The sequence below is a fragment of the Perognathus longimembris genome, chromosome 25 (genome assembly GCF_023159225.1).
Source record: "Perognathus longimembris pacificus isolate PPM17 chromosome 25, ASM2315922v1, whole genome shotgun sequence".
NCBI lineage: Eukaryota > Metazoa > Chordata > Mammalia > Rodentia > Heteromyidae > Perognathus > Perognathus longimembris.
The window spans coordinates 13,013,890-13,041,347 of NC_063185.1; the positions used below are offsets into that span (position 1 = coordinate 13,013,890).

The 27,458-nt window shown below is 54.0% G+C and overlaps 1 protein-coding gene across 1 annotated transcript; it reads right to left on the reverse strand.

Moving 5' to 3' along the window:
- Nucleotides 1–3,344: 3,344 nt before the first annotated feature.
- LOC125341814 (proton-coupled amino acid transporter 1) lies at nucleotides 3,345–26,309 on the reverse strand. Its single transcript, XM_048333896.1, has 11 exons — nucleotides 26,179–26,309; nucleotides 19,182–19,329; nucleotides 14,585–14,675; nucleotides 13,458–13,546; nucleotides 12,926–13,021; nucleotides 12,288–12,372; nucleotides 11,442–11,660; nucleotides 9,824–9,922; nucleotides 8,906–9,072; nucleotides 8,174–8,343; nucleotides 3,345–3,814 (listed from the first exon to the last, which is right to left on the reverse strand). The coding sequence occupies exons 2-11, from the start codon at nucleotides 19,319–19,321 to the stop codon at nucleotides 3,543–3,545; spliced, it is 1,428 nt and encodes a 475-aa protein (XP_048189853.1). The 5' UTR covers nucleotides 19,322–19,329; nucleotides 26,179–26,309; the 3' UTR covers nucleotides 3,345–3,542.
- Nucleotides 26,310–27,458: the final 1,149 nt, after the last annotated feature.

Here is a 27,458-nt window from a genome sequence, read left to right on the forward strand (position 1 = left end):
AAAAAAGGGGGGGGAGGGTGGTGACGTACAAGAACAAAGACACAGACTGCAACCTGTCAAAAATAAAAATTAAACTTCATTTATTGAAAGGGAAAATTTTTGACACGCGATCCGCGCGCACGGCCCCACGTGGTATCTGCTACAAGCCGTGGTGGTGCACCTCACGTCTGTACACACACCAAGATGGAAAGGCCAGCCCGCCCGGGCATGGAACCGAACCTGTGTGGCTGCCGGGACCTGCCGCTGACATTTACAGCACCTGACCCTGCTCCCTCAAAGCAAACCGCATCTCTACCATCATCATACCACCAGCCACCTCCTGCCCTTGCTTCTCCATCTGCTCACCCAGACTGCCGACCAGAACCATGGATCGCTTGTGACCAGGCCCAAATCAATAGTACCCAAGAAGAGGGGGCAGTCTCGATCCCTTTCTTCTCCCCTAGTGACCTGTCATGTACTTTGGAAAACGCCATTCCAATAGAGCAGACTTTGGGCCACCCTTCTGACCACGTCTCCTGTCCCCTTGTACCATCTTGTCTCCTGAGGGGCAGGCAACGTGTCCCCTTCTAGGACCGAGTGACCAGCTACTGAAGGGAGGGGGAACTGAAATCCCTGCACACAGAGCCCCAGCTGTGGGCAGGGGATGACAGCAGTATAACAAAATAAGACGTAAACTGACGTGTTTATACTTTCTGAGCTAAGTCCACGTGTAGTGTTCAACAATGATTTTGTAAGCAAGAGGCAGCCGCAAGAAGAGGAGCTAGACTAATCCGGCGAGAGGGAAGGAATGCCATTCGTGGATGGCGGAGTGAACAGTCAGAGCCTGCATCCGAGAGTGGGGAGTGGGGGCATTGCACAAGGGGACCCGGAAGCCTGCACCCCACAGTGGCACACGCAGGAGAGGCACATGAGCTCTGGGTGCTTCCTCCAGCCCGGCAAGTGTAAGGCCCTGACGTCCCATCCCCAGGACTGACGGACAGAAACACACCAAGGAAAACCCACCAAAGCCACACCTCCGAGCCCACAGGCACCTGGAGCCTAGGTGGAGAAGTATGGCGGCAGCGGCCCCTGGTTTTGCCTGTGGTGTGTCCAGCAGATCCTTGGCCCTGTCGCTCTGCCATCCATTTTTTGTTTTTGTTTTTGTTTCCATCGGGGTATTTTTTCTTTGCTTTCTCTTTGGCCAGGGCTCTTGTGGGTCCACCTGGGATTTCTAAAGGGCCCTACAGTCAGGCTGCATAACCCAGGAGCCCGAGGAGGCCAAACACATCGGCCACGCCAAAGCGGCCTTCGGAAACCCCAACGCCGTCACCCTAGCTACTCAAGAGGCTGAGATCGGAGGGTCACAGTTCACAGCCGACCCACACAGGAAAATCTGGGGGACTCTTACCTCCAAATTGCCAACACACACACACACACACACACACACACACACACACACACACACACAGAAAGCCAGAAGTGGAGGTGTGACTCAAGCGGTTGAGCACCAGCCTTGAGTGACAGAGCTTGGGGCAGCGCCAAGGCCCTAAATTCAAGCCCTAGTACCAGCACACAGACACAGACACAGACACACATACCCTAAAGCTCAAGCCGGCTCCCTATACAGCACTTCCTGGGGGCTGGGGGCTTCAAAGCACCAGTGTATCACCTGCAAAGGATGGGTCAGTGTTCTGCCTCAGGACTGCCCCCCAGCGGTCACCTGCAGGACTGCACTCGGCAGCCCCGAGCACACAGCAGCTGTGGACAGGACCCTGACCCGCCTCCTCCACAAAGCAACGCTCGCTCAGGATGCCGCCTGACCGGCCACACCCGCGGCTGGACCGCCGGACCTGCCTGCCGGGCCCGGAAAGACGGGGTGTGCCAGTGTCGGAGCCCACTTTGGTCATTTCTAAGTCATGGAGAGGGCGGCACTTGTGCTGATCCCGGCTGAAAGCCAGGTCACATGAGCACCTCAGACACCCCACCCCACTCCCCCAAACGCAGAAGGGACCGGGGCAGCCCTATTCCCCTGGGGGAGACCCGGCTAATGACCCCTCCGCCTTGGAAGTCATTTGCACTCGGCTGCCTTTAGAACGGAAGAGAAAGAGAAGGCTGGCTGAGCCATGTCGGGGGGGGGCAGGAAGGGAAGGGGGGGCGGGGTGCTCACAGCTTTGGAGAAGCACAGAAAGCAAAAACCCTGATCGATCCTGGCGGCCTCCCTCCCACGGCACTCGAGGTGAGTGACCGGTGTGACGGGGGCACGATGACCCCGGTCACGCGGCACGAGCAGTGCTGTCGGATGCCCTCGGAGACCCTCCCGACACACAGGGAGGGAAGAGCCGTAGCCCCCCACCTCCCCACGGAGGAGCAGCCCCACGGGAGATCAGATCGTGGTGGTACAGGAGGCTGGCTGGGGGAGGGGGAGGGGGAGGGGGCGCAGTTAGTGTTCAATGGCTTCTGCCAAGTCCAGCCTCTGTCCTCCCGACTGCAGGCGGCCCGGCACCTGCAGAGTCCGGTACTACGTGCGGTGACATCGCGGCTCGGCACGCGGCCACACGGGCGGCGTCTACCACCACCGCTCCAAGTTAGTGATCGTGGCCGCCTCTTCTTTTGCCAGCGACACCGAAGCGCAAAGCGGTCACTCCTAAGCCTGCCTTGATGGGACGCTGTGCCCTGGCCCCTGCCCTTCCCCACCCCAAGTCACCCAGTCCTGCCGAAGACCTGGGCGCTGGGCCGGGAACCGGAAGAGCAATATGGGGTGCCTCCCTGGGTGGAAGAGAAGTCCTGGGGTAGAGCAAAAGAAAAGAGATCACCCTGATTGTCAGCCAGCGACTGTGAATGAAGCCTACAGCCGCGATATAAATACACCAACCGACGGTGCGTCCTGCGACTCAGAGCGGAAGGAACGGGGAACACAGACAGGGAACGGGGAACACAGACAGGCCAGGGACCCGCGTGGGGGAACATGGACGGAGGACAGTGGGCGTGGCCTGGTGTGTGGTGTCACAGCAAGCCAGAGAGTGTTGTGGGAGAGAGGGAGTGAGGAGGGGGGAGGAGGGGGGAGACTGCTTTGTAAACCACTAGGTAGGTCCCGACACCCTGAGGGCTGAGTAGTTGGAGGAACATTGAGGTCCAACCTGGGGGGGGGGGGGTGGGGAGGGGGAGTTGAGAAAGAAGCCTGGCTTGAGAAAGAAGGGGGACACCCCCCACTTATTTAATCCAGGCCTGGCCCGGGGACGGGAGCGAAGTGTGAGTGGCGGGAAGCCCCCTTAAATAAAGCCCGCCTTAAATAAAGTGATTTAGTGCAGAATAAATCTGACGGGGCGGGGCGGGGCGGAGGGGGAGGATAGGGGGAGGCAGAGATAAAGCCACCAGGGGAAGCAAGCGCTGTCCCTTGGGTCTGCGACCTGCCCCGGCCCCAACCTCAGCCTCACCTGGCCTGCGGTACCCACCCCCCGCCCCCACAGTGTCCCCTTCTCTCCCAGAGGCTGGCCGCACGTGAGGCTCTGGGGGGGGGCAGGGAGGGGGGGACCCTGCAGGTGCTGGCGATGTCTCCCAGATTCCTACGCAGAGGCGTGGGTGGCGTGGAGGGAGACGGGGGCGTTGGTCGGCTGGATCAGCTCGTAGAGGGCCTGGTAGGTGCCCACCGCGAAGCCCACGAGGCCCAGGGCGCTGATGAGGGCGTCCTTGGCGACCAGCAGGGGGTTCATGCCCTCCGCCCAGTACGTGGTGATCTCCAGCAGGGGCGGGATGATGAGGGCCAGCGCGCTGCTGCTCACCGAGCCCACCAGGGAGATGACCAGGTCCAGGCGCGGGATGAGGATGGCCAGCACGCCTGCGGGGAGAGGGGAGCGGGGTGGGCCTGGTCAAGCCCGCCCGGACCTGGGCGAGGGCCGAGGCCCAGCCTGCCCACCTTCCGGGATGGAGAGCTTGAGGGAAAATGGAAATCGTCTCTCCCTTCCCTTCCCTTGCTTTCCCTTCTCTCCTTTCCTCCCTCCCTCCATTCCTTCCTTTCCTTTGTTCCTTCTCTCCCTCCCTCCCTCCTTGACAGATGCCCCTTCTCCCTTCCTTCCCTTCCTCCCGTCTGCATGTTCTCTGGCAGGGCAGATGATGAGATGGGCCTCGCCTCACCGTCCTCCTGCCCCTGCCTCCCTGCGTGCTAGGGTTGGACAGGCTTGACTGAGGTCTCCCTGCGCTACATCCCAGGGCCATCAGGGGTGTGCGCCCTAGGAGGAAGGGTGTAAGAGCAAGTGCTCATTGCCTGGCTACCCAGGGTACTAGCAATTCAAAACCTCAGTCTTCCCCTACGCTACGATGATAAGCCCACGACACACAGAGTGTCTGCGAGCTAGCCTCTGACCCGGAACAGTGGGCTGTCTCAGGAAATGCCCCCCCCCCCGGCCTTCATACAGAACACCAGGCCCCATGGGGACTGGCCCCGTGGGCTCCCCGCGCCCAGGGTCCCCACCTATGTGGTCTTCCCACCGTGCAAGCAGCGGCCCGCACGCCGCTATGGTCTAGGTGAAGGCTGAGTGTGAGCTCTGGGTTCACATTTTACACTCCAATCCGGTGCCGTTCACCAGTCAGGAGACACAATAGGAGTACTACGATCACACAGGGTGGTGATCCCAGGATACGGAGGCACAAAGGCCACCCACCTGCGGGTGGACTGTGTGGCTCCCACCGCAGGGTTCTCTGGACAACCGGGCAGGAGACAGCGCTCCGCGCTCACCCTCACCCCAATGACTCCTGGGGTTCCCTCTCCACAGAGGAGGTAGCATTCTGAACTTGGGTATTTTGGAAAGTGGATGGCACCACATGGTGTGCAGATGAATTTCGAATCCAATACACTCCTCCTTCCTGGCTAGGGGTTCCAGAGTCTCACCAGCCACCCGCTGGGGGAGACTCCACCCCCTGATTACTGTCACCATGGAAACCAGGCCCAGAGGGGCCAAAGGCTGGGAGAAAGCCAGGAGGAAATGAGGACCTGGGAGAGATCGGAGGAAGGAGAAAACACAGCAGGACTCCTGGGGGGGGGGGCTGAGGGGGAGGGGGGAAGGGCGAAGAGGGATGGAGGGACCGAAGGGGTCAGCAGAAAGCAGGGGCCAAGGCCACTCCAGACTCTTCTCATCTGGCAGGCAGGGAACCCCATAAAACATGCCACAAACATGCTGAAAGCTGGCTCTCAGGAGCTGGGGGGCCAGGGGCGGAGCCGCTTACCCTCTCAGAGACTGTCTTGTTGACCTGGGAAATAAGGCACCTCTTCAGATGAGATGATCTCTAAGGTCTGGCATACCTAACCGGACGTTTTAAGACACTGCTCCGCCCAGATTTAAGAATGGATCCTGGGCTCCACCCCGCTGTGTTCTGCCCATGGGCCCCCCCTAGAAAGAAGCCGCAGTGGGTACAACTGCAGATAACCAATTCCATCGAAGATCTCAACGCCCAGGCAGGAACATCTGTAAGATTCTTACCTCCAATTAACCACCAAAATGCCAGAAGTGGAGGTGTGGCTCAAGTGGTAGAGTGCTAGCCTTGAGAGAAAACAAAAAAGCTCAAGGACAGTGCCCAGGCCCTAAGATCAAACCCTGGGACTGGCAACAACAACAACAACAAATCAAATGCCATATCAATCAACCTGGGTCATTTCTAAGAAGACCAGAGCAGCAAGAACAAAGCAAACTGACAAGGAGCCTGCAGGCAGCCCCTGCGGACCTGTCCAATGACTTCAAAGTCTCTAGGAAGCGAGGACGCGGAGAGCTTTCAGAGACGAAGGGGCTGCCTTTTTTTAAATAGGATGACGAAGGTGCCAGATGCTAAGCCACGATCACAGAAGGGAAAGGCAGACGCATGCACTTGAAGATCAAAAACAGCTAGAGCGCTCTCTCTCTCTCTCTCTCTCTCTCTCTCTCTCTCTCTCTCTCTCTCTCTCTCTCTCTCTCTCTCTCTCTCTCTCGCTCAGTAGAAGCAAGGTGAGACCCACCCCCGCGGAGCCTGGAGAAAAAGTATCCGGAGAGAACAGAAGAGGTCTCTAAGGATAGCACAGGTCCTCCAATCGGGGAGCCAGGCTTTAAAGGCAGCCCTGTTTATTTTTTTTCTAGTGGATCCACTTAGTTTTTTGGGGGGTGGGTGTGGGGAATAAAAGCAAATTATTTCAATCATTCTCACAACTTTCTTTCTTCTGACACCCTGCAGATTGACAAACAGGAGAGCTGATGACACCATAAGCCACTGCACGTGGATCCTGTCCTCATTATTGTTTTGTTTTGTTTTGTTTTTTTGCCAGTCCTGGGCCTTGGACTCAGGGCCTCAGCACTGTCCCTGGCTTCTTTTTGCTCAAGGCTAGCACTCTGCCACTTGAGCCACAGCGCCGCCACTTCTGGCCATTTTCTGTATATGTGGTGCTGGGGAATCGAACCCAGGGCCTCATGTATACAAGGCAAGCTCTCTTGCCACTAGGCCATATCCCCAGCCCCTCCTGTCCTCAGTATTAAGCTCATCTGTCCACAGAGAATACACACACACACACACACACACACACACACACACACACACACACGATTCAAACCCTCAGGGGCTGCTGGCAAAGGGCAGGCAGCCCACACTCATTAAAGCAATGGATCAAGAAAGTAGGAGACGGTGTGTTCTCCCCTTTGCAATCACTCACTCCCCAAATTAGCTGCCCTGACGGCTCTTCCCTAAACTCTGCCCAAAGAAGAGCCACAGGTAGAAGAAGCCAAGGGTCCCATTGCCTGCCGAGGGCTCTCTAGAGCTGGTGAACCCGAGCTGTCTCATCCTCTCTCCTGCCAGCCCCACCCTGCCAGAAGAGCTAAATGGGGAGGATTGCTGTGTGAGATTCAATCAGAAGGGCAAGGTCATCTCCTTAGTTCTAGGAGACTCGGGAGATGCAAAATGAGAAAGCAGCAGGCAGCCCTCCGGGGTCTACTACAGACAGACAGACGCTGGTCGGGTCCTGTTTCTTAGGTGGGTAAAAAGATTACCTTAGGGACTGGGAAGGTGGCTTAGGGGTAGAGTGCTTGACTAGCATGCATGAAGCCCTGGGCTCAACTCCCCAATACCACAAAAACAGAAAGAGCTGCAAGTGGCGCTATGGCTCAAGTGGTGCTAGCCTTGAGCAAAAGAAGCTCAGGGACAGGGCCCAGGCCCTGAGCTCAAGCCCCAGGACTGACAAAAAAAGAATAACTTTGGCATGGTGGCTCAAGTCTACAGTCCTATGTGGAGACGGTTCGAAGCCAGCTCCAGGCATCAAATTTCAAAAGACTCCATCTCAACCAATGGCCAGGTACAGGCGTGTGTGCCCATCTACCCTTGTCTGCAATGGAGATGCATAAGTAAGAAGATTCAGTCCAATCTGGTCTATGCAGACAGAAAGACCCTATCCTAGTCAGGTGCTGGTGGCTCCCACCTATAATCTTAGCTATTCAAGAGACTCAGATCTGAGAATCGAGGTTCAAAGCCAGCCAGACTAGGAAAGGCTCTGAGACTCTCATCTCCCATTAACCATCAGAAAAGCTGGAAAAGGAGCCGTGGCTCAAAGTGGTAGAGGACTAGCCTTGAGGAAGAAAAGAAAAGAAAAGAAAAACACTCAGAGAGAACACCCTGGCCCTGTGTTCAAGCCCACAAATGACAGAAGAACAAAAAACTAAGACCTTATCTTGAAGATAACCAACAGAAAAAGATGTTGGGGATGTGGCTCAAGTGGGAGAATGCCTGCCTTGAAAGAATGAGAGGAAGAGAGAGAGAGAGAGAGAACGAGAGAGAGCCTTTCGTTTGCCTGCCTTGCGCTGACAGCCAACACGTCATTTCTGCCTCCGACAAGAAGCAACATTCAACCCATTCATCTTGAAAATACTCTACTCTGTTCTAATTCGAAGTCCTATGAGCCAGGCACGGTGTTGGGGACACGCAGCTCTTCAGCATTCTACAGCACATCCATCAACTACTGTCCTCACTCCCGGGGTCCTGTAGAGTACAGCCAAAGCTGTCCACGCGGGGTGTAGCAATCCCTGGGTGTGCCTCAGCTCTAAAGCTGTGGTCATGTGGTTCCTCGTCTGCCGAGAGCACAGGTGGCCTCTCCAGCTCTGTCTCTCTCTCTCTCTCCCTCTCTCCTACAAGCGCCAGGGACTGGGTATCCTCCGATGGTGGAGGGAAATAAAAGGCCTTCGATACTCACAGGTGAGGCAAACCAGCATGGTGCGCACAAACAGGTCGACGGGTAAGCGGCAGTGATCGGGCACCCGGGACACGAAGAAGGGAATGATGATCTCCGCCGGGACGTAGAACTGCAGCGCGTAGGTGAAGAAGATGCCGAAGGAGTAGAGCAGCTTGACAGATTGGTACAGCCTGCGGAGGAGACCAGGACGGCTCTGTCCCCCGATCGGCCGGCTCGGGACCCTTGCAGACACCTGGCCAGGCCAGACCCTGTGACCTCCAACCCAGCAATTTCACGTCTAAGTGCTCAGCTCGTACGCACATGTGTGCACGGACACAGACACGGAAGCCCCGAATAGGTTAGGACTGGAAACAATGGGAATGTTAACCAGCGGGCAAACGGGTGATCTAGTGCATGGCGCTCAAAGTGGTAGCACGCTAGCCTTGAGCACAAAAGCTCAGGGACAGCCCCCAGCCCCCAAGTTCAAGCCCCAGAACTGGCACACAATGATGTAACGGGAATGGTGGGGTGCGGTGGGTGGGGAGGGAATTCGCGATTCTCGGTACTGGGGGGGCTCGAGATTTCCCAAAGGGAAATGTCTTCACAGATAATGGCTCGATGCGTGAAATCAATGTAAAGCTTCACAGATCGGAATCACGCAGCGTGTGAGGGATGAGGAGCTCAAGAGAGGAGGAGAGGAGGGTCCTCGTTCTGCCACCACCCCATACCTCCATCCCCACACTCCCCACATACCAGCAGTTGGGCAGGTTGAGGGTAAGGCTGCCTTGGATGTTGGCACCGAACTGCAGGTACCCCAGAGACCCCAAGCTGATGTAGAGGGTGGTGACAATGGCCATCCCCACGAACAAGAGGAGTGGGAATTTCTGGGGGTCCTTCATTTTGTTTTCAAGGGGCAGAACCTGCGAACAGGAAGAGAAGAGGAGGCAGAGCACAGAAGATGAATCACAATGGTAATAAGAACAACAGGCACTCAAAACATTAACTATCCGGAACAAAAAGTTCATCCTCAGACTCCCCAGAATGCATTTCCCTCTACTGGAGAGGATAAATAAATACATCAAAGTCATTCCATCAGCATCTGGAAAGGACTAGAAGGGACTCCAGAGCTGACCGTCTAAGTGAGAGTTCTGAGACATGGAAGGGAAGGTGAGGCACGATGAGACCAGGGGAAGGGGAGGAGAGGGGAAGGGAGGGGAGGGCAGGGGAGGGGAGGGGAGGAGAGGGGATGACCGTAAGGCCTTTGTAATCATAAGCTGCCACTGTTAGCTCAGGAGAACCAGAGCCAGGCCAGTCCAGGCAGCCAAGTCTACGAGACTCCATGTTCACAGGAACAAGCTAGGTATGGCGGTCCATAACCTGTCACCCTTAGCTCAAAACAATAACCTGCACACACACAAAAAGAACAGGATGGAGGCACGGACCAGTGGTAGAGCCCCCACCTAAGCAAGGAGGAGGTTTAGCTCAAAAACACTCACCCCTAAACCCGCCCCCCCCCCCCAAGAAAAACATCGGTGCTGGCAGCTTCCATGGCATTCCGCAGCACTTAGCATGAAGTCGGACGGTGGGGACGGGGAGGGTCCCAGGGGATACGGGGCAAGCAGCACAGATTCCCAGGGGGACACTGCGGGCCCAAGCCATCAAGCCACTTACCATTCCGATGCTTTCAAAGGAGAAAATGGCCGTGCCAAAGAACAGAGGGTAGGTCTTCCACGATGCCACCAAAGGCAGGTGGCTGGGGTCTGGGATCCTCTGAAAAAGAGAAATAAAGAAAAGCCAAAGGTAAACAGAGAGTCGAGATCAAACACTCCTCCCCACCCCACCCCAATCAAAGAGGTTACACCTTTTCTGAAATCCAAGATTCCTAAAGGGAGAAAGCCTGGCCAGTGATGGTGATTTGGGAACCTATATAACCTTTTCTCTTTAGGCTGAGAAGACTTCATTTGCTCAGGGGAAGTCTAGCCCAAGGCGCCAAATGTTATCCTGAGAGTGGGTGGTTACAAAGCGAGGCTGTGTTTTGTTCTGCTCCGCTGGGAGACTCCCCATCCTCCAGAAGCAATAACCGAAATCCACATCCACTCTACATAGGAGCCCCTTCCTGGCATTCTTAATGGATGTTTCTAAACTGGCGTAATTATTGTGTTGCTTTACTTTCCAGTCACCGTGACGAAACACCTGAGACTAGCCAGGTAAGATGAGGAAAGGTGTACTGTGGCTCGTGGTTTCGTAGCACCCTGTCCATGGTCGGGTGACGGCATGCTGTGGGGCCTATGTCTAGTGCAAGATGGCGAGGCACGCCTGTAACCGAGAACGGCTCACCTCACGCCACTCATGGCAGACAGGAAGCAATGCCGCCCCCCCGAGGGCCCGCCTCCAATGACATCACTTCCTTCCACTAGGCCTGAAGGTTCCACCACCTACTCAGGAGCCGCTAGGAGATGGTGAGCAGACCTTTAACAAGAGGTCCTTTGCAGGATGTTTACCTAAACCAAGTCACAAAAGTGACATTTAGATATGCAGGGAGCACGCTCTGAGAGTGTGACAGAATCATGTGGAGCGAGGGCTGGGGATATGGCCTAGTGGCAAAAAAGTGCTCGCCTTGTACACATGAAGCCCTGGGTTCGATTCCTCAGCACCACATATATAGAAAACAGCCAGAAGTGGCGCTGTGGCTCAAGTGGCAGAGTGCTAGCCTTGAGCAAAAACAAGCCAGGGACAGTGCTCAGGCCCTGAGTCCAAGCCCCAGGACTGGCAAAAAAAAAAACACCCAAAAAAAACAGAATCATGTGGAGCAAAGCAAAGGTCTAGTGCTAATCTCTGCAGCAGGCTTTTCTTTGGAAGATTTCAAAACAATGATATGATAAACTCTTGAGGATTAAAGAAAAAGAAAACAACTCCCCCCCCCCCAGATCCTGCTAAGAAATCACATAGATTTGTTTATAAGAAACATTTCAAGCCAGGCACCGGTGGCTCACGCCTATCATCCTAGATACTCAGGAGGCTGAGATCTGAGGATTGCAGTTTGAAGCCAGTCCCCATAAGAAAGTCGTGAGGCTCTTATCTCCAATTAACTACCCCCCAGAAAAAGCTGGAAGTAGGACTGTGGCTCAAGTGATTGAGCACATGGAAACTCAAGAATAGCTTGAGTTTAAGCCCTAGGACCAGCACCGTCAACATCAACAAAATCTCTAATCTGGGCCCGTCTATGCTTCATTCATTTCACTTACTTCCCTGATATCTCTCCAGGGCATGAGAGGCCCGGAGCCCATACCTGAACGATGAACTGGTATATCATCACCAGGCTGACCAGCATGCTGACGTTGGCCAGCAGGGAGAAGATGGTGAGGGCCCGGAGGTGGCGGATGAAAACCAGGAGCACCAGGAAGGGCAGGAAGGAGAGCATGTAGAGCCGCGAGTCCATGGTGGGGGTGAGGACCACGGTCTCGTTGTGGTGGCAGTTATTGGTGGTGCCGTTGGCGGCTTCTATCACCTAGAAACGAGGGCAAGGAAAGGAACAAGCTCTGAACAAAGCCGCGAGCTGAAGTCCCCTGCTGGAAGAGGATCCCGAGTGAAGGCTCAGGTGGGGGGGGGGAGGGGAGGGGGCATCTGCATGGCTATCATGAGCAACCCAACTGTCTGAGCTAGGCTCGATCGTGTGTGTGTGTGTGTGTGTGTGTGTGTGTGTGTGTGTGTACACCAGTTCTGGAGTTTGAACTCGGGGCCTAAGTTCTGTCCCTGAGCCTTTTTCTTTTCTTTTCTTTTCTTTTTTGCTCTATAACTTTGAGCCACAGCTCCATTTCTGGCTTTTTTTTTTTTTTTTTTTTTTTTTTGTCTAGTGGTTCACTGCAGATAAGACTCTCATGGACTTTCCTGCCTGGGCTGGCTTTGAACTGAGGTCTTGGCCTCATGAGTAGGTTGGATGGCAGGTGTGAGCTACCAGTGTCTAGCCATCCTGAGGTTTACGGACACCCCAGATCTTCAGGTGACAACTAAACAAGATTGTTTACAGGAAGAGTAAAACCTAAACTTGGCTATTGACAAAAATTGGCTTGGGAGGAACCCATTCGTTTAGTGGCATATTCTCCCCCGCCTCTTCTCTCTTTGAACCAGATCCTACCTGTTTAAAGTTGTCAGCCAGGAACACGAAGTAGACACAGCAGAACCCCAGCTGAGTGACAATCAGGAAGAAGTCTACGACGTGCCTGTGGGGGAGGATGGACGCGAGCATCGGTACAGGAAAAGCAAGACTGCTGTTCAGCCCACCCCGGCTTCAAACCCCAATCGTCAGATCTCAGCCTCCTGAGTAGCTAGGATTACAGGCCCATCAGCACCCAGCAAGCGTAGAGCTTTGATGTGGTTCACTTAATTTTTAAAAGGCGAGGGGGTGGGGGGGAGCTGGGTGCTCACAACTGTAAGTAACCCTGGCAACTCAGGAGGCTGAGATCTGAGGATGGCCATTTGAAGCCAGCCTGAGCAAGGAAGTGCAAGTTCATGACATTCTTATCTCCAATGAACCACCAGGCAACCAGAAGTGGTGCTGGGGCTCAGCCCTTCAAATTCCTCCCTTGTGGCAGGACACCTGTCCCATCTCTCCTGACATTCAAGGCCCAGAAAGTGGAGGGTACCCACAATTCAAGGCCGCACAGCTTGACACCAGCAGGGCTGACCCCAATGCCACTCTCCCTCCCCCCACAACCCTGCCCCACGTGCCCCCCCCCCCCCAGTTGCAGGAATCACAGGACACCAGTCAGTTACCTCCCCCAGTGGGCGTGGCTCCGGACCCAGGCGCTGGGGTTGGCTTCCAGTCCATACATCACGGTGTCGCCATAGTCCATGTAGGGTTTGTTCAGCCTGCGAGAGGGTGGTACACGGGAGGGCAGAGCGGGTGGGTTAGACACTCCAAATGACAGCCGCTGGTACCCAGGAAGACCCTTTTGCCTGTCATCCCAGCTACTCAGGAGGCTGAGATCTGAGGATCAAGGTTCAAAGCCAGCCTAGGGCAGGATAATCTGAGAGATTCTTATCTCCAAGTTACTACCACCAAAACAACAACAAAAGCTGGAAGTGGAGCTGCGGTTCAATGGTAGAGCGCTATAGTCTTGAGCACAAAAGCTCAGGGACAGGGCTCATGGCCCTAAGTTCATGCCCCAGGACTAGTGCATGCACGCGCATACACACACACACACACACTCACACACACACAGAATGGGGCCACATCCACTGGACTTGAGTAAACAACCCACGACATTAAACACACCAGGGGGAGGCGGCTTGGGGGGACTCTCACCTGCGGCAGAAGTGGTGAGCACATTTCACCAGGATGCTCATGCAATGCACAGCCACAACGCTGATCACCAGCAGGCTGAGGGGACCCAACTGGAAAGAGAAAGGGTGGGGGGGAGCGGGTACAATCAAGACTGGGCTCACAGGAGATGCGATCTGCCAATGATCACATGTTACCCCGGCATGGCTAGAGGAGGCAGAACATGGGGGGGGGTGGGAAGGGGGCAACATGGGAGGAAAATGCGCTGGTGGGAATCAGTTCAGAGTGATGGGCTCCTGGCCACACCTACCCCAGAGTTCATCTTGCAGACAAGACCAGCTCGGGAGAGGTCTGTGTTAAGCGAGCTGCACAGGGACAGAACGGAAGCTCCCCCCACCCCCCGGCTCTGTGGGCTAAAGGGTGCAGGTGGGGGGGGAGAAAGGCAACCTAAGCACGAGCCCCCATGGGGGTGAGTAGGGGGGCTGAGGACAGACAATCCCCACCTTTGAAACCGACAATCTGCACAAGGTGAATCATGAAAAGGAGCTAGATAGATAGACGCTTCTCAGGGTTGGCCACTGAGGATGGGGCTGGGGACTGCAGAAAGCGAGCAGACACACTAAGTTCAGATTATGGACAGAAACTGCCCGAGTCACAGAGAGCCTCTTCTCTCCTCTCTCCCAGTGGATCGCCATGTCGACAGGGGTCTCTGCTGACGGGCTGAATGCCCGGATGTAGTCTAGGCGCCTGGTCTGGGCCCTGGCCACACAGAGGGGCTCCAGTCAAGGGCCGTGGATGAATCGTGCCTGAATATTTGCTTTTCTTGGCTGAGTTTAAAGACAAGGACTCAAGCCAGGCTCACATCCATCATCCTAGCTACTCAGGAGGCTGAGATTTGAGCATCGTGGTTTTGAAGTCAGCCCAGGAGGGAAAAAAATCTCGATCATCATTCTCTCGATCATCAAGGAACCAGCAAAAAGCTGGAAGTAAGGGTGTAGCTCAAGGGGCAGAGTACCGGCCTTGAGCAAATACAAGCTAAGGGACAGTGCCCAGGACTTGAGTTGGAGCCCCAGTACCGGAACAAGGCAAAACATAGATACAACCAAAACTACCTTGTCCTCCCTCTTCCCTCCAGTGGCACGGGCGCTTACCAAGATGCCGGCGTTCTTCACTGCTAAGGGCAGCCCCAGGAGCCCCGTGCCGATGTTGCCTTTCAGGAGGTGGATCAAGGTCTGTAGCAATCTGAATAGGGACGGGCGAGCAGGATAGGTCAGCTGGACACAGAGGGACACAGCTGGCACCTGCTCAACCCTTCCCACTGCTAGGCACCAACACAAGGCTGCATGTCCTCGCTACCCCGACCCTGGATACACACACACACACACACACACACACACACACACACACACACACACACACACACACACACACACCACCAAACCCGCAATAACAGTCATGATAGAAATGAGGCTCCTCCGGATAGAGACTCAGCTCTGGAACTCAGTCATGTCTCAGAGGACATAAGGGAGGCCCGACGTGGTTATAAAGAAGGTGCTTATTAAGAAAAAGCCTGGGAGAAGTGAAGGAGGGGGGCACCCCCACCAGGGGGCAGCGGTTGGTGACAAGACCCCCGTGAGGAACCGGGGTACACTGGGGAGCCCCTTTGGGCTTAGCAGCCACCTGGGCGTGGGGACGGCAGGGCAGGCAGGGCAGACAAGGCAGGTACAGGGTGTCTCTCTCTCCTCCGGGGGGAAAAGGGGAGATGGGAAAGACACCAGGAACGGGCTCGTCTCCCTACTTCCTAATCTCTTCTGACCTCTTAAAGAACAGGCAACAGTTCAAACTCAACACCACTTAGCCCTAAGTCACTCAGGCCTCTGGCACGATCTAGAATTCTGCAGAGAATCTAACTTCTTCAAAAGTGAGGGCCGCATGCTTTTTCTTTCTTCAACCTGCCATTCAGAAGAACCCAAAGATTTCATTTTTATTTTTAATTAGTTTTTATTTTGTGCCAGTTCTGGGGCTTGAACTCAGGGCCTACCTAGGTGCTATCCTCTGAGCTCGTTTGCCGCTCAAGGTGAGTGCTCTACTTGAGCCCCAGCTCCACTTCTAGCTTTTTGTGGTGGTCAACTGGAGACAAGAGTCTTACCGACTTTTCCTGCCTGGGCTGGCTGCGAACCATGACTCTCAGATCTCAGACTCCTGAGTAGCTAGGAATACAGGCATGAGCCACCAGTGCCTAGCAATACATCTCCTTGTTACCCATTAAGGCCATTAGTAAGGGCTGTGTACACTCCTGTGCAAAGACATCTCACATTAACCTCTCTCCCCTTCTGCCATTAGGCAGAAAATCTCCTATTTCCCAGCTGGCCTCCATATTTCCAGGAAGGATCAAGGAATGCCTCTGGCTCTCATGCAAGGAGCCCACAGCGGAGGGTCTGCATTATCAATGGACAGTAGCCAAGAGACAAAGGGCCTATTCAATATGTTCTTGGCAAATGTTTAATCCACTGACATGCAAAGGTTAAGTGCTGTTCCAGACCCTCTGCCTGACCAAGGCCTTCTTCAAAACATTTCTGAGCCTGGCTTCTGTGGATCCTCTGGTTCTAGCTCCCCATCACCCCCCCACCAAGGGTGATCCTCACCCTCTCTTTCTCAGGGCTGCGGGTTCACCTGTGAAGTGAGAGAACTGGGCCGGATCAAGGTGGGAACCCTGGTCATTCAACTCAGAAATGCCAGGCTTCCGGCCCAGAGGCCACAACGATTCTTCCCAATAGATCACCCTAAGCTGAGAGCACCCAACACAAATCCAGTGCAGGGGGCCGTAGGTCACAACCAAAGCGGGGGTGACCTTTCCCAGGGGAAGGAGAGAGCCCAGACAACCCCCCATAGTTCCATCTGCCCCTGGGGTCAAGTACATTTGGTTTCAGGACCTCCTTCTTCTCTGATAAATCAAGGAACACCCCCCCCAAACCACCATAAACCTTCGCCTGTGGATTCTATCTGCAGCTATGCATCTGATTTTACACATATATAAAATTTAAAAATAGGGGCTGGGGATATAGCCTAGTGGCAAGAGTGCCTGCCTCGGATACACGAGGCCCTAGGTTCGATTCCCCAGCACCACATATACAGAAAACGGCCAGAAGCGGCGCTGTGGCTCAAGTGGCAGAGTGCTAGCCTTGAGCGGGAAGAAGCCAGGGACAGTGCTCAGGCCCTGAGTCCAAGGCCCACGACTGGCCAAAAAAAAAAAAAAAAAAAAAAAAAAAAAAAATTAAAAAAATATATACATATACATGTATATATATGTGTGTATGTGTATGTGTGTGTGTATATGTATATATATATATATATATATATATATATTTTTTTTGCCAGTCCTAGAGCTTGAACTCAGGACCTGGGCACTGTCCCTGAGCTTCTTTTGCTCAAGGCTAGCACTCCATCACTTTGAGCAACAGCTCCATTTGCAGCTTTTTTTGATAGCTCCTTGAGGAGAAGAGTCTCACACACTTTCCTGGCCCAGCTGGCTTTGAACCATGATCCTCAGATCTCGATCTCCTAAGTAGCTAGGATTACAGGTGTGAGCCACTAGCTCCTGACATGGCATATTTTTTTCACAAAAAAGCAAATCCATCTTTCCAGAGAAGGAAATGGGAGGGAGAAGGGGTGGTACTGTCTTACTTTGTGAATAAAGAGTCTTCTTGGATGCCTTGAATAACAGAAGATGGTGCGTGCCTGAGTCTGCGTTCAGTATCTATGACACACTGTCATGTTCATGGACATGAAGAAAAATCTGTTGGCTTTTAGACACCCAGTTTGAGAAGGAAGGGTCCTAGAGGCTACAGATTCAGTTATGGTCCTTTTTCTTGGACACTACTCCAAAATGAAGTGCAAGATTGTTTCTTCAGAGTCAGTTACAACTATAGAATCCAAAACTTTTCATATTCCTTTTTTTTTTTTTTTTTTTTTACAGTCCTGGGGCTTGAACTCAGGGCCTGGGCACTGTCCCTGAGTTGCTTTTGCTCAAGGCTAGCACTCTAATCACTTGAGCCACAGCGCCACTTCTGGCTTTTTCTGTGTATGTGGTACTGAGGAATTGAACCCAGGGCTTCATGCATGCTAGGCAAGCACTCTAACACTAAGCCACATTCCCAGACAACTTTCTATATTCTATCTCATTAAAAACTATTGGTGCTGGCCAGGCCCCAGTGGCTCATGCCTAGTAATTCTAGTTACTCAGGAGGCAGAGCTTTATGGGTCTCAGTTCAAATCCAGCTCAGACAAACCTTGAGATTCCTATCTCCAATTAGCCAGCAAAAAAAAAGCCAGAAATGGAGACAGGGTTTGAGTGGTAGAGTGCCATCTATGAGTAGAATAAGCTATAAGAGCACAAGGCCCTGAGTTCAAGCCCTGGTGCCAGTACACACACACACACACACACACACACACACACACACACACACACACACACCCCATACCACCAACAATATATCAGTGAGCATGCAACTTTGAATACAACTTCCTAACATACTTTGGTTACTTGGACATCTTTATTAGTCCTATGAATTATGAAACTCTTCTAAACATGAGTACCTTTCAGTATATAACATTGAGAATTCATAAACATTAATGTCATCACAAAGCCCATTAGCAAAGTTTATATGCAGAGGAAAACAGCCAAGTTCACAACACTAGACATATTGGATTTGGGTTTTCTTCTGTCTAATTTTGTTTGAAAGCTCAATATTTTTATGTGGGTAGCAAATACTGATGTTTGTCTTAAGTGCTTATTGGTTTGTTTCCGTCATATTCAAAGAACATGCCAGGTACTAAGGTTTGAAGAGCCAATTGCTCACACCTGTCATCTTACCTTCTCAGGAGGTTGCGATCTGAGGATCATGGTTCAAAGCCAGCCTGAGCAGGAGAGTCTGTGAGACTCTTATTTCCAGTGAAACACACACACACACACACACACACACACACACACACACAATCCAGAAGTGGAGCTGTGGCTCAAGTGGTAGAGCGGTAGCCTTGAGCCAAAAAGCTCAGGCCATGAGTTCAAACCCCAAGACTGGCACTGATTTTTTTTTTTTTTAAAGGGGAAGAAAGGAAGGATTTCCCTATAAGGAGATGACTTCTTTCTGGAAGAATCTCCAGCAGGAGTGTAGTACCTTCTGCCTGGGGTCATCAATGGGGAGGGGAGTTCCGGTTAGAGGAAAAGAGGGGAGGTGGTACCCACTGTTGCCTTTTATTAAAATTGCTGCCGCCAAGGCAGGGGATTTCCAGCAGAGCACGCCGCCGGAGAGGAACACGCTTAGCAGGCAAGCAGAAACGAGCGTGTGGTGGCACGGGGCTAGTCCTGTAGATGAACCTGGGGTCACCCCAGGTCACAAGACGAAGATGTCCAGGCCGGAAGAGAAAGCCCCTCAAGGGGTGGCTCTGGGACAGGGCTCCATAGTCCCAGGAGATGGCTTAGGCCTCGGACCCAAAGGTGGGCTCTGGGAGTCCCACCCAACCCACCAGGGCACTTGGGCAGGGGGACGGCTGAGCCCCCAGAGGCTGGGAGAGCCACGGCGGTGCTGAGAAACGTCACAGGCTGGGACTGGGGCACCCCCCCACCCCCCCACCCCCCCACCCCCGCCGCACCATCCCGGCTGCTGGGCCTGACCAAAGCCAAGAATAAGGAAGGACCCAACCGTGGCAGGTTCGCCTCTGGAGGGCAGAGGATCCAGGGCTACTCACGTGGTGCTGTTTCTCTCCCCGAAACGCTGGTAGGAGCCGGAGGAGAAGTTGCTCAGCCCTTCCGAGGGGCTTTCCTCGGGGCTCACGTCCGTGGAGCTGTAGTCGTGGTAATCTTCATTCCGAAGTCTCTGCGTGGACATGGTGGTGGCTGGGGGGAGAGGGTCAGAATTAAGATCTCCGCTGGCTGGGGCCTTCAACTCCATGGCTAGGGGTGGGCTCGGGGAGGGAAGCGGTGGCTGTCTCGGCCGCCCGCGGTGCCTGCCCTGGCAGGACGGGATACGAGGACGCCTGGTATCCGAGGGAGATAAATGCAAGAGGTGCAAAGTACACCAGGCAGACTGGGCATGCTCGGCCTCGGCCTCTCCTCCCGCCTGCTCCCCAGGGGCGCCACTCGTAAATGTCTAAATTTGTCCCCATGTACCTGAGCAAAACAGAGAGGAGGCAGGGGCAGGGCAGGGTGGGGACACTGCCTCCCGGAAGTCCTCCGGGATTCCTTGGGTGACTTCCCGGACGGAGCCTCCTTTCCCCAGAGCCAGCCTTCCAGGAGGGAGACCATTTCTCTCCTCAGCCTTCATTAGAGAACCTATGGCTCTCAAGAAATCCCCTCCGCATGGGGCTGGGAAGGTGGCTTTGCGGTAGAGCGCTTGCCTTGCACGCATGGAGCCCTGGGTTCGAATCCTCAGTACCACGTACACAGAAAAGGCTGGAAATGGCGCTGTGGCTCAAGTGGTAGAGCGCTAGCCTTGAGCAGAAAAGCTTAGGGACAGAGCCCAGGCCCTGAGCCACAGAATCACACTCCTCTGTACAAGAACCCCACTCCCCAAGCAGGCGGGAACCCTGCAGGGGTCACCGTCCCTTCCCGCTTCTCCCAGAGGGCCCAGAGGTGTCCAAGGAATCCGAGGAAGGAGGGACACGCTACACAGAGACGCCACGAAGGAACCTGGAAGGCTGGGTGCCCTCCCGCCTCGCCCTCAGCAGAAGGGCAGAGTGGCTCCTTGGAGCCTTTGTCTCCAAAGCTGCCTGGGCCCGCAGGAAAACTTGGCTCCCGCGTTGGGTTTTTCTCGTTAACCCGTCTTGTCAACAGTGACCTTCACGCCATGAAGGGGACAGGCGGGTGTCACACCTTTTCTGCTCCCACCCCCCACCCCCTTCTTGGACTTTTGTAGATCTGTTCCTGTTTAAAGAGGATGAGTAGAGAAACTTCTGGCTACGTGGCGGTGGGAGGTGATGGGTACCCCCCTCCCCTATTGCTTCCTCCAGCAAAGAGAAGAAAGACGAGGGCGTCTCTGAGGAGCCTAATAAGGGGGTGCCCTCTGGGAGTGGATCTTGGAAGCCTTCACAGGCCTCCGCCACCCCTGGCTTCAAAGGGGGGGGGGGGGCCCGACTGGTGACAGCTGGAAATGTCTGGTGAACGCAGGCCGGGTGCTGTGAGCAGGTATTAAAATAAGGTCCATTCCCTGCCCTCTGAGAATACTGCCATTTAAAAACAAGGAATAAAAATCCTCTGACCCGGGGGCAGATCGGTACCAGCCCTGCCCGCACGCGGCCTGACACCAGCCGGAGTCTGAGGTGCTCTCTCGGGAAGCTGGGGAGCAGACCACAGATCGCCAACAGCCACCCCCCAACACCTGCGTCAGAGGATGGCTCTGGGCCAAGGGCACCCACGGGCCTCGTCCCTCGGGACTCCCCAACTTTGATTACACCCCCCACCACCACCAAGATCAGATATGTTCCCACCAACAGTGCTGGGCCAAGGACTCCAAACAGTCCACGGACCTGTCTTAGTCCATTCGCCGTGCAAGGGCACAGCACCAGCATCTGCTTTATGTATACTGTTAAAAAAACAAAGCCAGAGCGGCCGGGAAGATGGCCTAGTGGTAGAGTGCTTGCCTAGCACACATGAAGCCCTGGGTTCAAGTCCTCGGTCCCACATTAAAAGCAAAAGGTGAAAGTGGCGCTGTGGATCAAGTGGTAGAGTGCTAGCCTTGAGCAAAAAGAAGCTTAGAGACAGTGCCCAGGCCCTGTGTTCAAGCCCCAGGACTGGCGCGCACGCGCACACACGCGCACACACGCGCGCACACACACAGCAGCAGCAGCAGCAATCTATAGCACCAAGGTCAAGTAAATAACTATGAGATAGTGGGAGACACGGCTTAGCAACTACTAAGGTGGCTCACACCTGTAATCCCAGCTACTCAGGAGGGTGAGAGATGGAGAATACTGGTTTGAGGCCAGCTTGGGCTGAAAAATCCACGAGACTCTATCTGCGAGAGAACCAGCAAAAGGCCAGGTTGGAGACCTGGCTCAGGTGACAGAGCAGGTTCAACATGACTGACAAGCTGGAGCTACAAAGCTGTCATTACAGGCTGGCTTGCAGGTTGGGCTTGTTTTGGAGAAGCTTCAAAGGTTGGCCAAACCTAAGATCAGACAGAAGATGAAGGGACGTAGAGTTGGGGCCAGACATAAGGGAAACGCATCTATCAAAGACAGCGTGTCCCCAAGGACTAGTGGCTCACACCTGCCATCCTAGCTACTCAAGAGGCTGAGGTCTGAGGACCAGGGTTCAAATCCAGCCTGGATAGGAAAGTCCATGAGACTCTTATCACCAATCAACCACCAGAAAACCAGAAGTGGAGGTGTGGTTCATGTGGTAGAGCACCAGCCTTGAGCGAAAAAGCTAAGGCATCAGTGCCCAGGCTCTGAGTTCGAGCCCAACCACCACCAAGCATCCAGGCAGATTGGCTCAGCTACCTTCCCACACAGGAGACAGGTCCCCTTCTCCTGTCTCTAAACACGCCTGCCTGGACGAAGCCTGTAATCCAAGATCGTTGCAGCACGGACCAGTTCTGGCCCGTGGGAGATTTTAATGGGCTCTATTAACTGGGGAAATGAGTGTTGAAATATGTGAAAGTTGAAGCCCAGCTCGTCCTTCCGGTTCTGGAAGGCAGGGGAGGAGTTTACAAGATTCTGTGTGGTCCCCTCGGCATTGGTTCAGGTTCCCCTGACACTGAGACGCCCCTTCTCCCTCCCCCACCAGAAAAAAAGAGTGTGCTCTTATGCAAAGTCTGTGTCTGGTAGGGGGAAAAAAAATTTAAAAACTTAACATCTTCAAGAGTACAGCCAACCAGAATGACATTCAAACGGCACCTGTGGGTCTCTCCTTGATCTCCTTCCTTCTTTGTGCCTATATAAATTGTGTTGATCCAACTCCCCCATCCAGAGATGATGAGGGTTGAATACCTAAGCATATGGATGGTTAATCTCTAAAATATGTTGGTTTTCCATGGCACGCACACACACACACACACGGACACACACACACGGACAGGTGGACTGGAATGTGGCTTAGCCATAGAGTGCTTGCCTAGCATGCATGAAGCCCTGGGTTCGATTCCTCAGTACCACATACACAGAAAAAGCCAGAAGGGATCCTGTGGCTCAAGTGAACAGAGGAGGCCATTTCCTGCAAGGGACACTGTAGAGAAAACGAAGTAAGTTCTGTTATAAATTGAATTAAAAATATTTTTTTTTGGTTTTGTGTCAGTCCTGTGGCTTGAACTCGGGGCCTGGGCACTGTCCCTGAGCCTTTCCTTTTTTTCTTTTGCTCAAGGTGAGTGCTCTACCACTGAGCCACAGTGCTACCTCTGGCTTTTGGGTGGCTCACTGGAGATACAAGTCTCATGAACTTTCCTGCCGGAGCTGGCTTTGAATCATAATCCTCAGATCTCAGCCTCCTGAGTAGCTGGGATGACAGGCGTGAGCCATGGATGCCTGGCTTTGCCTGACTTCAACTTCTCAAGACATGAAGGAGGTCTCGGACTGGGCTGCTCTCAGCGATCTCCAGGAAGGAAAGGGTTACAGGACTCCATCCGGGGCTCCAGCAACCCAGACTCAGGCCAGAGTTAAGTCTCAGACTGGACCGGCTAAGGCACAGCTGCTGAGCCTAGAAACAAACTCACACCTCACCGCCACTCACAAAGATCACCATGTCTGAGGGCAGGCGTGGACCCACCAAAGACCCCACCAAAGGCCCCACTCAGGCTTCTCATTTAGAGAAAGGACAACCAGGGCCCCAGCCCTCGGGCCGCCCTGTCCATCCAGACCTTGGCCGGCTGAAGATCTGAAATTATAATCCAGTGAATCACAACAGGGCTCTATCAATCCACGAACTGCCCGCCCGGCCTAAAATGTCCACACCAAAACCCACCTCCAGAGTCTGGGGTGGGCAGAATTTAAGGGACTGGGAGTATTGTACATGATTTAAAAGAAAAATAATTTCAAAGTACCCATCTTGGTGGAGGTGGGCAGCTCTGGCCAAATTCACCATCTGAGAGATGTCCCCAGATCCCAGCCTGGCCCTACATGGCTAGGAAGATAAGCTGAGTAAATAGGAGGCATGGTGCCTGGCCCACAGTGGTCCCTCATTAAGGAAGCAGGTGTGACTGTTGCTATGGAGACGTTCCCAGATGAAGAGCAGTCAGTAGGAGAGCAGCCGCTGAACCCTAACCCTAGAGAAGCCTGCTACAGGCAGACACGATGCAGGACTTTCTTGATCTCATCCTCTGGTCAGCTAAGCCAAGTCCCTATCTTGAAAATGGTGGTTTCAAGGAAGACCACGAGCACCCTCAAGGAGCCCAGAGTCAGGGGCAATAGCTCATACCTGTAATCCCAGCTACCAAGGAGGGAAAGAGGCAAAAGATCTGGAGGATGGTGGTTCAAGGTCAACCCTAGCAAAAAAAAAAAAAAAAAAAACACAAAAGTTCACGAGACACCATCTCAATCAACAAGCCAGGCATGGTGGCACTCAGGAGGCTGTAAAGTAGGAGGACTGAGAACTGAGGCTGGCCCAGAGACCCTATTCAGAAAAATAACTGGTAAAACAGTTAAATCTGCCTCGCAAGCAAGAAGAAGAAGGAGGAGGAGAAGAAGGAGAAGGAGAAGGAAGAGGAGGAGGAGGAAGAGGAGGAGGAGGAGGAGAAGGAGGAAGAGGAAAAGGAGGAGGAGGAGGAGGAGGAGGAGGAGGAGGAGGAGGAGGAGGAGGAGGAGGAGGAGGAGGAGAAGAGAGAAGTACAGAGGTGCCTCTTCTATAAGGCAAGGTCACTAAGAAGGTCATTGGGTCCAGGATCCCAAGAGAAATGAGGTGAGGGGAGCAAAGGAGGGAATGGTGGTTTCTATCCGGGTATGGGGGGGTTCCACCCTGGGATTCCACCATGAAGCAAGGCTGGTTTTTCATGCTCAAGCCAGGAAAGCCAGGCCAGGGAGGGAGCTGTAGAATCCCAGCTCCAAGGCCAGGCTGTGGTAAAGAGACGCAATACATGAGATTCCTCTATGGGAAGAAGAAAAGCTGCTCCTCCCATTGTCAGTCAGACGCTTCTAGAAGGAGTTATGAGCATGAGGCCAGCAGAGCTAAGGACAGAAGAGAGCAGGGCCAAGCCAAAGAAGTGCAGCATCAGGCATCAAAAGCAAAGCATCATCCCGGGGCCGGGGGCTCACGCCTGTCATCCCAGCTACTCAGGAGGCTGAGACCTGAGGATCACAGTTCAAAGCCAGTCCAGTCAAGAAAAGTCCATGACACTCAAATCTCCAATGAACCAGCAAAAAGCCAACAGTGGTGCTGTTGGCTCAAGTGTTGGATGCTAACTCTGAGCACAAAAGCTCAAGGGACATGGCCCAGTCCTTGTGCTCAAGCTCCAGAACTGGCATAGATTAGATAGATGATTCGATAGACAGATAACAGACCAGGATGCAAGAAGCAGGGAAAGTATGTTAGCCATTCCGTGAGCCCTATTATCTATACACTGAGAACCCTACACTCAGGTGAGGCTGGATAGCCCCTAAGGTGGCCCAGCAAGTGGCTGGCAGGTGGAAAACAAAATCTCTCCATTCCCAGGTCCCAGTTTGCTCCGCTGGACAGCGCTCTGCCTTTAGACAGCAAAGCCTCCAATGATGACAACATCCCCTCCCTTTCCCAGTTTTCCCCACACGCAAGACAAATGACAGAGAAAAGGAAAAACAATAAAGCGAAGGGCTGTCTTTCCATTCTTCAAGTCCATGCCTGGGCTTGCGTGAGATATTCTCTCTCTCTCTCTCTCTCTCTCTCTCTCTCTCTCTCTCTCTCTCTCTCTCTCTCTCTCTCTCTCTCTCTCTCTCTCCCTCTGTCTCTCTGTCTCTCTGTCTCTCTCTGTCTCTGTCTCTCTCTCTCCCTCCTCCCCCCCTCCTCGCTCCAATTCCGAGTTCTTATTTTCAGATGACTTCCACCAAAAGCAGCAGAACGGTTAGAAAACCCAGCCAGGCGACAGAGATGATGAGTGTGCAGAAAAAATCCTGAACCAAGGAAACCACACCCAGACCCCAGAGAGGGGAGAGGACCCCGGAGGGAGGGGAGGGAGGGGGGAAGGAGGGAAAGAAGGAGGGAGGTAGGGAGGGAGAGAGCACCTCCACTCCTTTCTCACGGTCAGGTTCCCCGCAGGTGGACCCCAACACACTCGGGGCCACTTGGACTCTGGTCGCAGGTCGGCTCACAGGTGACCCTCCCCCCTGCCCCAGGCTCCTTCCCTGCCTCAGTTTCCCCGGCTGTGCGAGGACGGAGCTGCGAGCAGATGATTCCTTCCCCCCCCCACCTGGGGGTTCTGGCCATGGTGTGACCCCCAAACGTCATCATCCACCAACCCCAGGGCCCGGCTCCCGCCAGGGGCGGACGACACCAGGCCCCCGAGCCCCGACCTGCCGGGCGGGGAGGCCCGGGCTGTCTGTCTGGGGGAGCAGGTGGGGGGTCCCCCACCCCCCCCCCCCGGAGCTCACCGCACGGGGAGACCCCGGCGCGAGCGGCCTCCCGCAGCCCGGCGGCCCCGGGGCCTCCCGCAGCTGCTGCCCGGGGGCGGGAGGGGGGAGGGGGCCGAGCGGGGTCGCGAACCCGCAGCCCCACACCCCCACCCCCGGGGAGGTCAGCGCATCTGCCCAGCCCGGGAACCCTGGGGACAGGTCGGCCCGGACTCACCGCGAAGCTCCGGCTGCGGTCCCGGCCCCGGCTGCGGCTCAGCCCACCCTTCCCGCCTCAGCGGCGACCCCTCGCCATCCTTTTGGGGCTGCCTGAGCCCCCCGGGCGGCCGCTTCCGGGCCCTGTCACGTGACGCCGGCGCCCGACCGCCAAGCCCGGGTCACGTGGCGCTGAGCTCCGCCCCCTCCCTCCCTCCCGGCGCCGCCCCCCCCCCTCGCTGGCCGGGCCGCGGTGCCGCCGCGCCACCTGCCGGCCGATGGCGGCCACTGCAGGGAGCTTTGTATTTTCCCCCCTCAGGAAATGAGTTTTGTAGGCTTGTGCAATCTCCCCCATTTCAGTGGGCATGTTTTACATTTTTTAAACAATGGACATGTCTCTGTTTTATTTTATTCTCTTAAAGAGTAGTTGGGCCACGAGGTCCCAATGTCACGTTCGCAAGCCCTCATCGATGATTGTTTTGGAAAAGAGACAATAGCTTTGAACTTTTTTTTAGGATGGCTATTGTAAAGGTGATGTATGGAAGGGATACAGGTACACAAATCAGGTAAAGAGTGCATTTCCTACATCACTTTGACAATAAATAAGAAAAAAATTAAAAAATTAAAAAATTGTCAAAAAAAAGTGCATTTCCTTTTTTTTCTGTCGGTTGTGGGGCTTGAACTCTGGGCCTGGGTGCTGTCCTTAAGCCTCCTGGTGCTCAAGGCTAGTGCTCTATCACTTGAGCCACAGCGCCACTTCTTAGAGTACATTTCTTTTTGAACAATATCGCCCCTTCCCCCTCCTCCTCCTCTCTCTCTCTCCCAGTTTTCCCCTCCTATCCTCATTTACAAGCCATGTAGTTCATTTTCAACATACTGTTTAGTGACATACCATTGCTGCAATCTTTGAAATTTTTAAATGATTTCTTTTTGTTTTAGTGCAGAGCAACATTCTGGCAGGTTTGAGGTGCTTCAATTAGCCAGGCTTCCCTCTTTCTGTCTGCCCCATTTTCCTTTTCAAAATTGTGCAACAAATAGATTTCATGTCAGGAGAAAGAAGACCGTTATTCCTGAACGTAAAGGGGAAGCAACCAAAGAGGAAGAGGGAGCAAGAGGGGAGACAAGGGCAGGGGTGAAAACAAAGCATAATTAAACACATTAAATTTGTTTAAAATTTTTAAAAAAGAGGAGGGAAGAAACCATAATAGAGGCGGTGAATATGACTCAAGCACATTATATACATGTATGGAAATGTCACACATCACTAACATCAAATGTCACATACCCCCTCTGTGCAAGACA

Bases quoted from the DNA above. Each gene is read 5' to 3' on its own strand.
- LOC125341814 (XM_048333896.1), bottom strand. From the start codon at position 19,321: ATGTCCACGCAGAGACTTCGGAATGAAGATTACCACGACTACAGCTCC. The intron at 8,344-8,905 runs GTATGTGGGGAG...TCTCCTCCGCAG, and splicing joins CTCAACCTGCCCAACTGCTG to GCTGTACCAATCTGTCAAGC. The intron at 3,815-8,173 runs GTGAGTATCGAA...CTCTCCCCGCAG, and splicing joins CATGCTGGTTTGCCTCACCT to GCGTGCTGGCCATCCTCATC.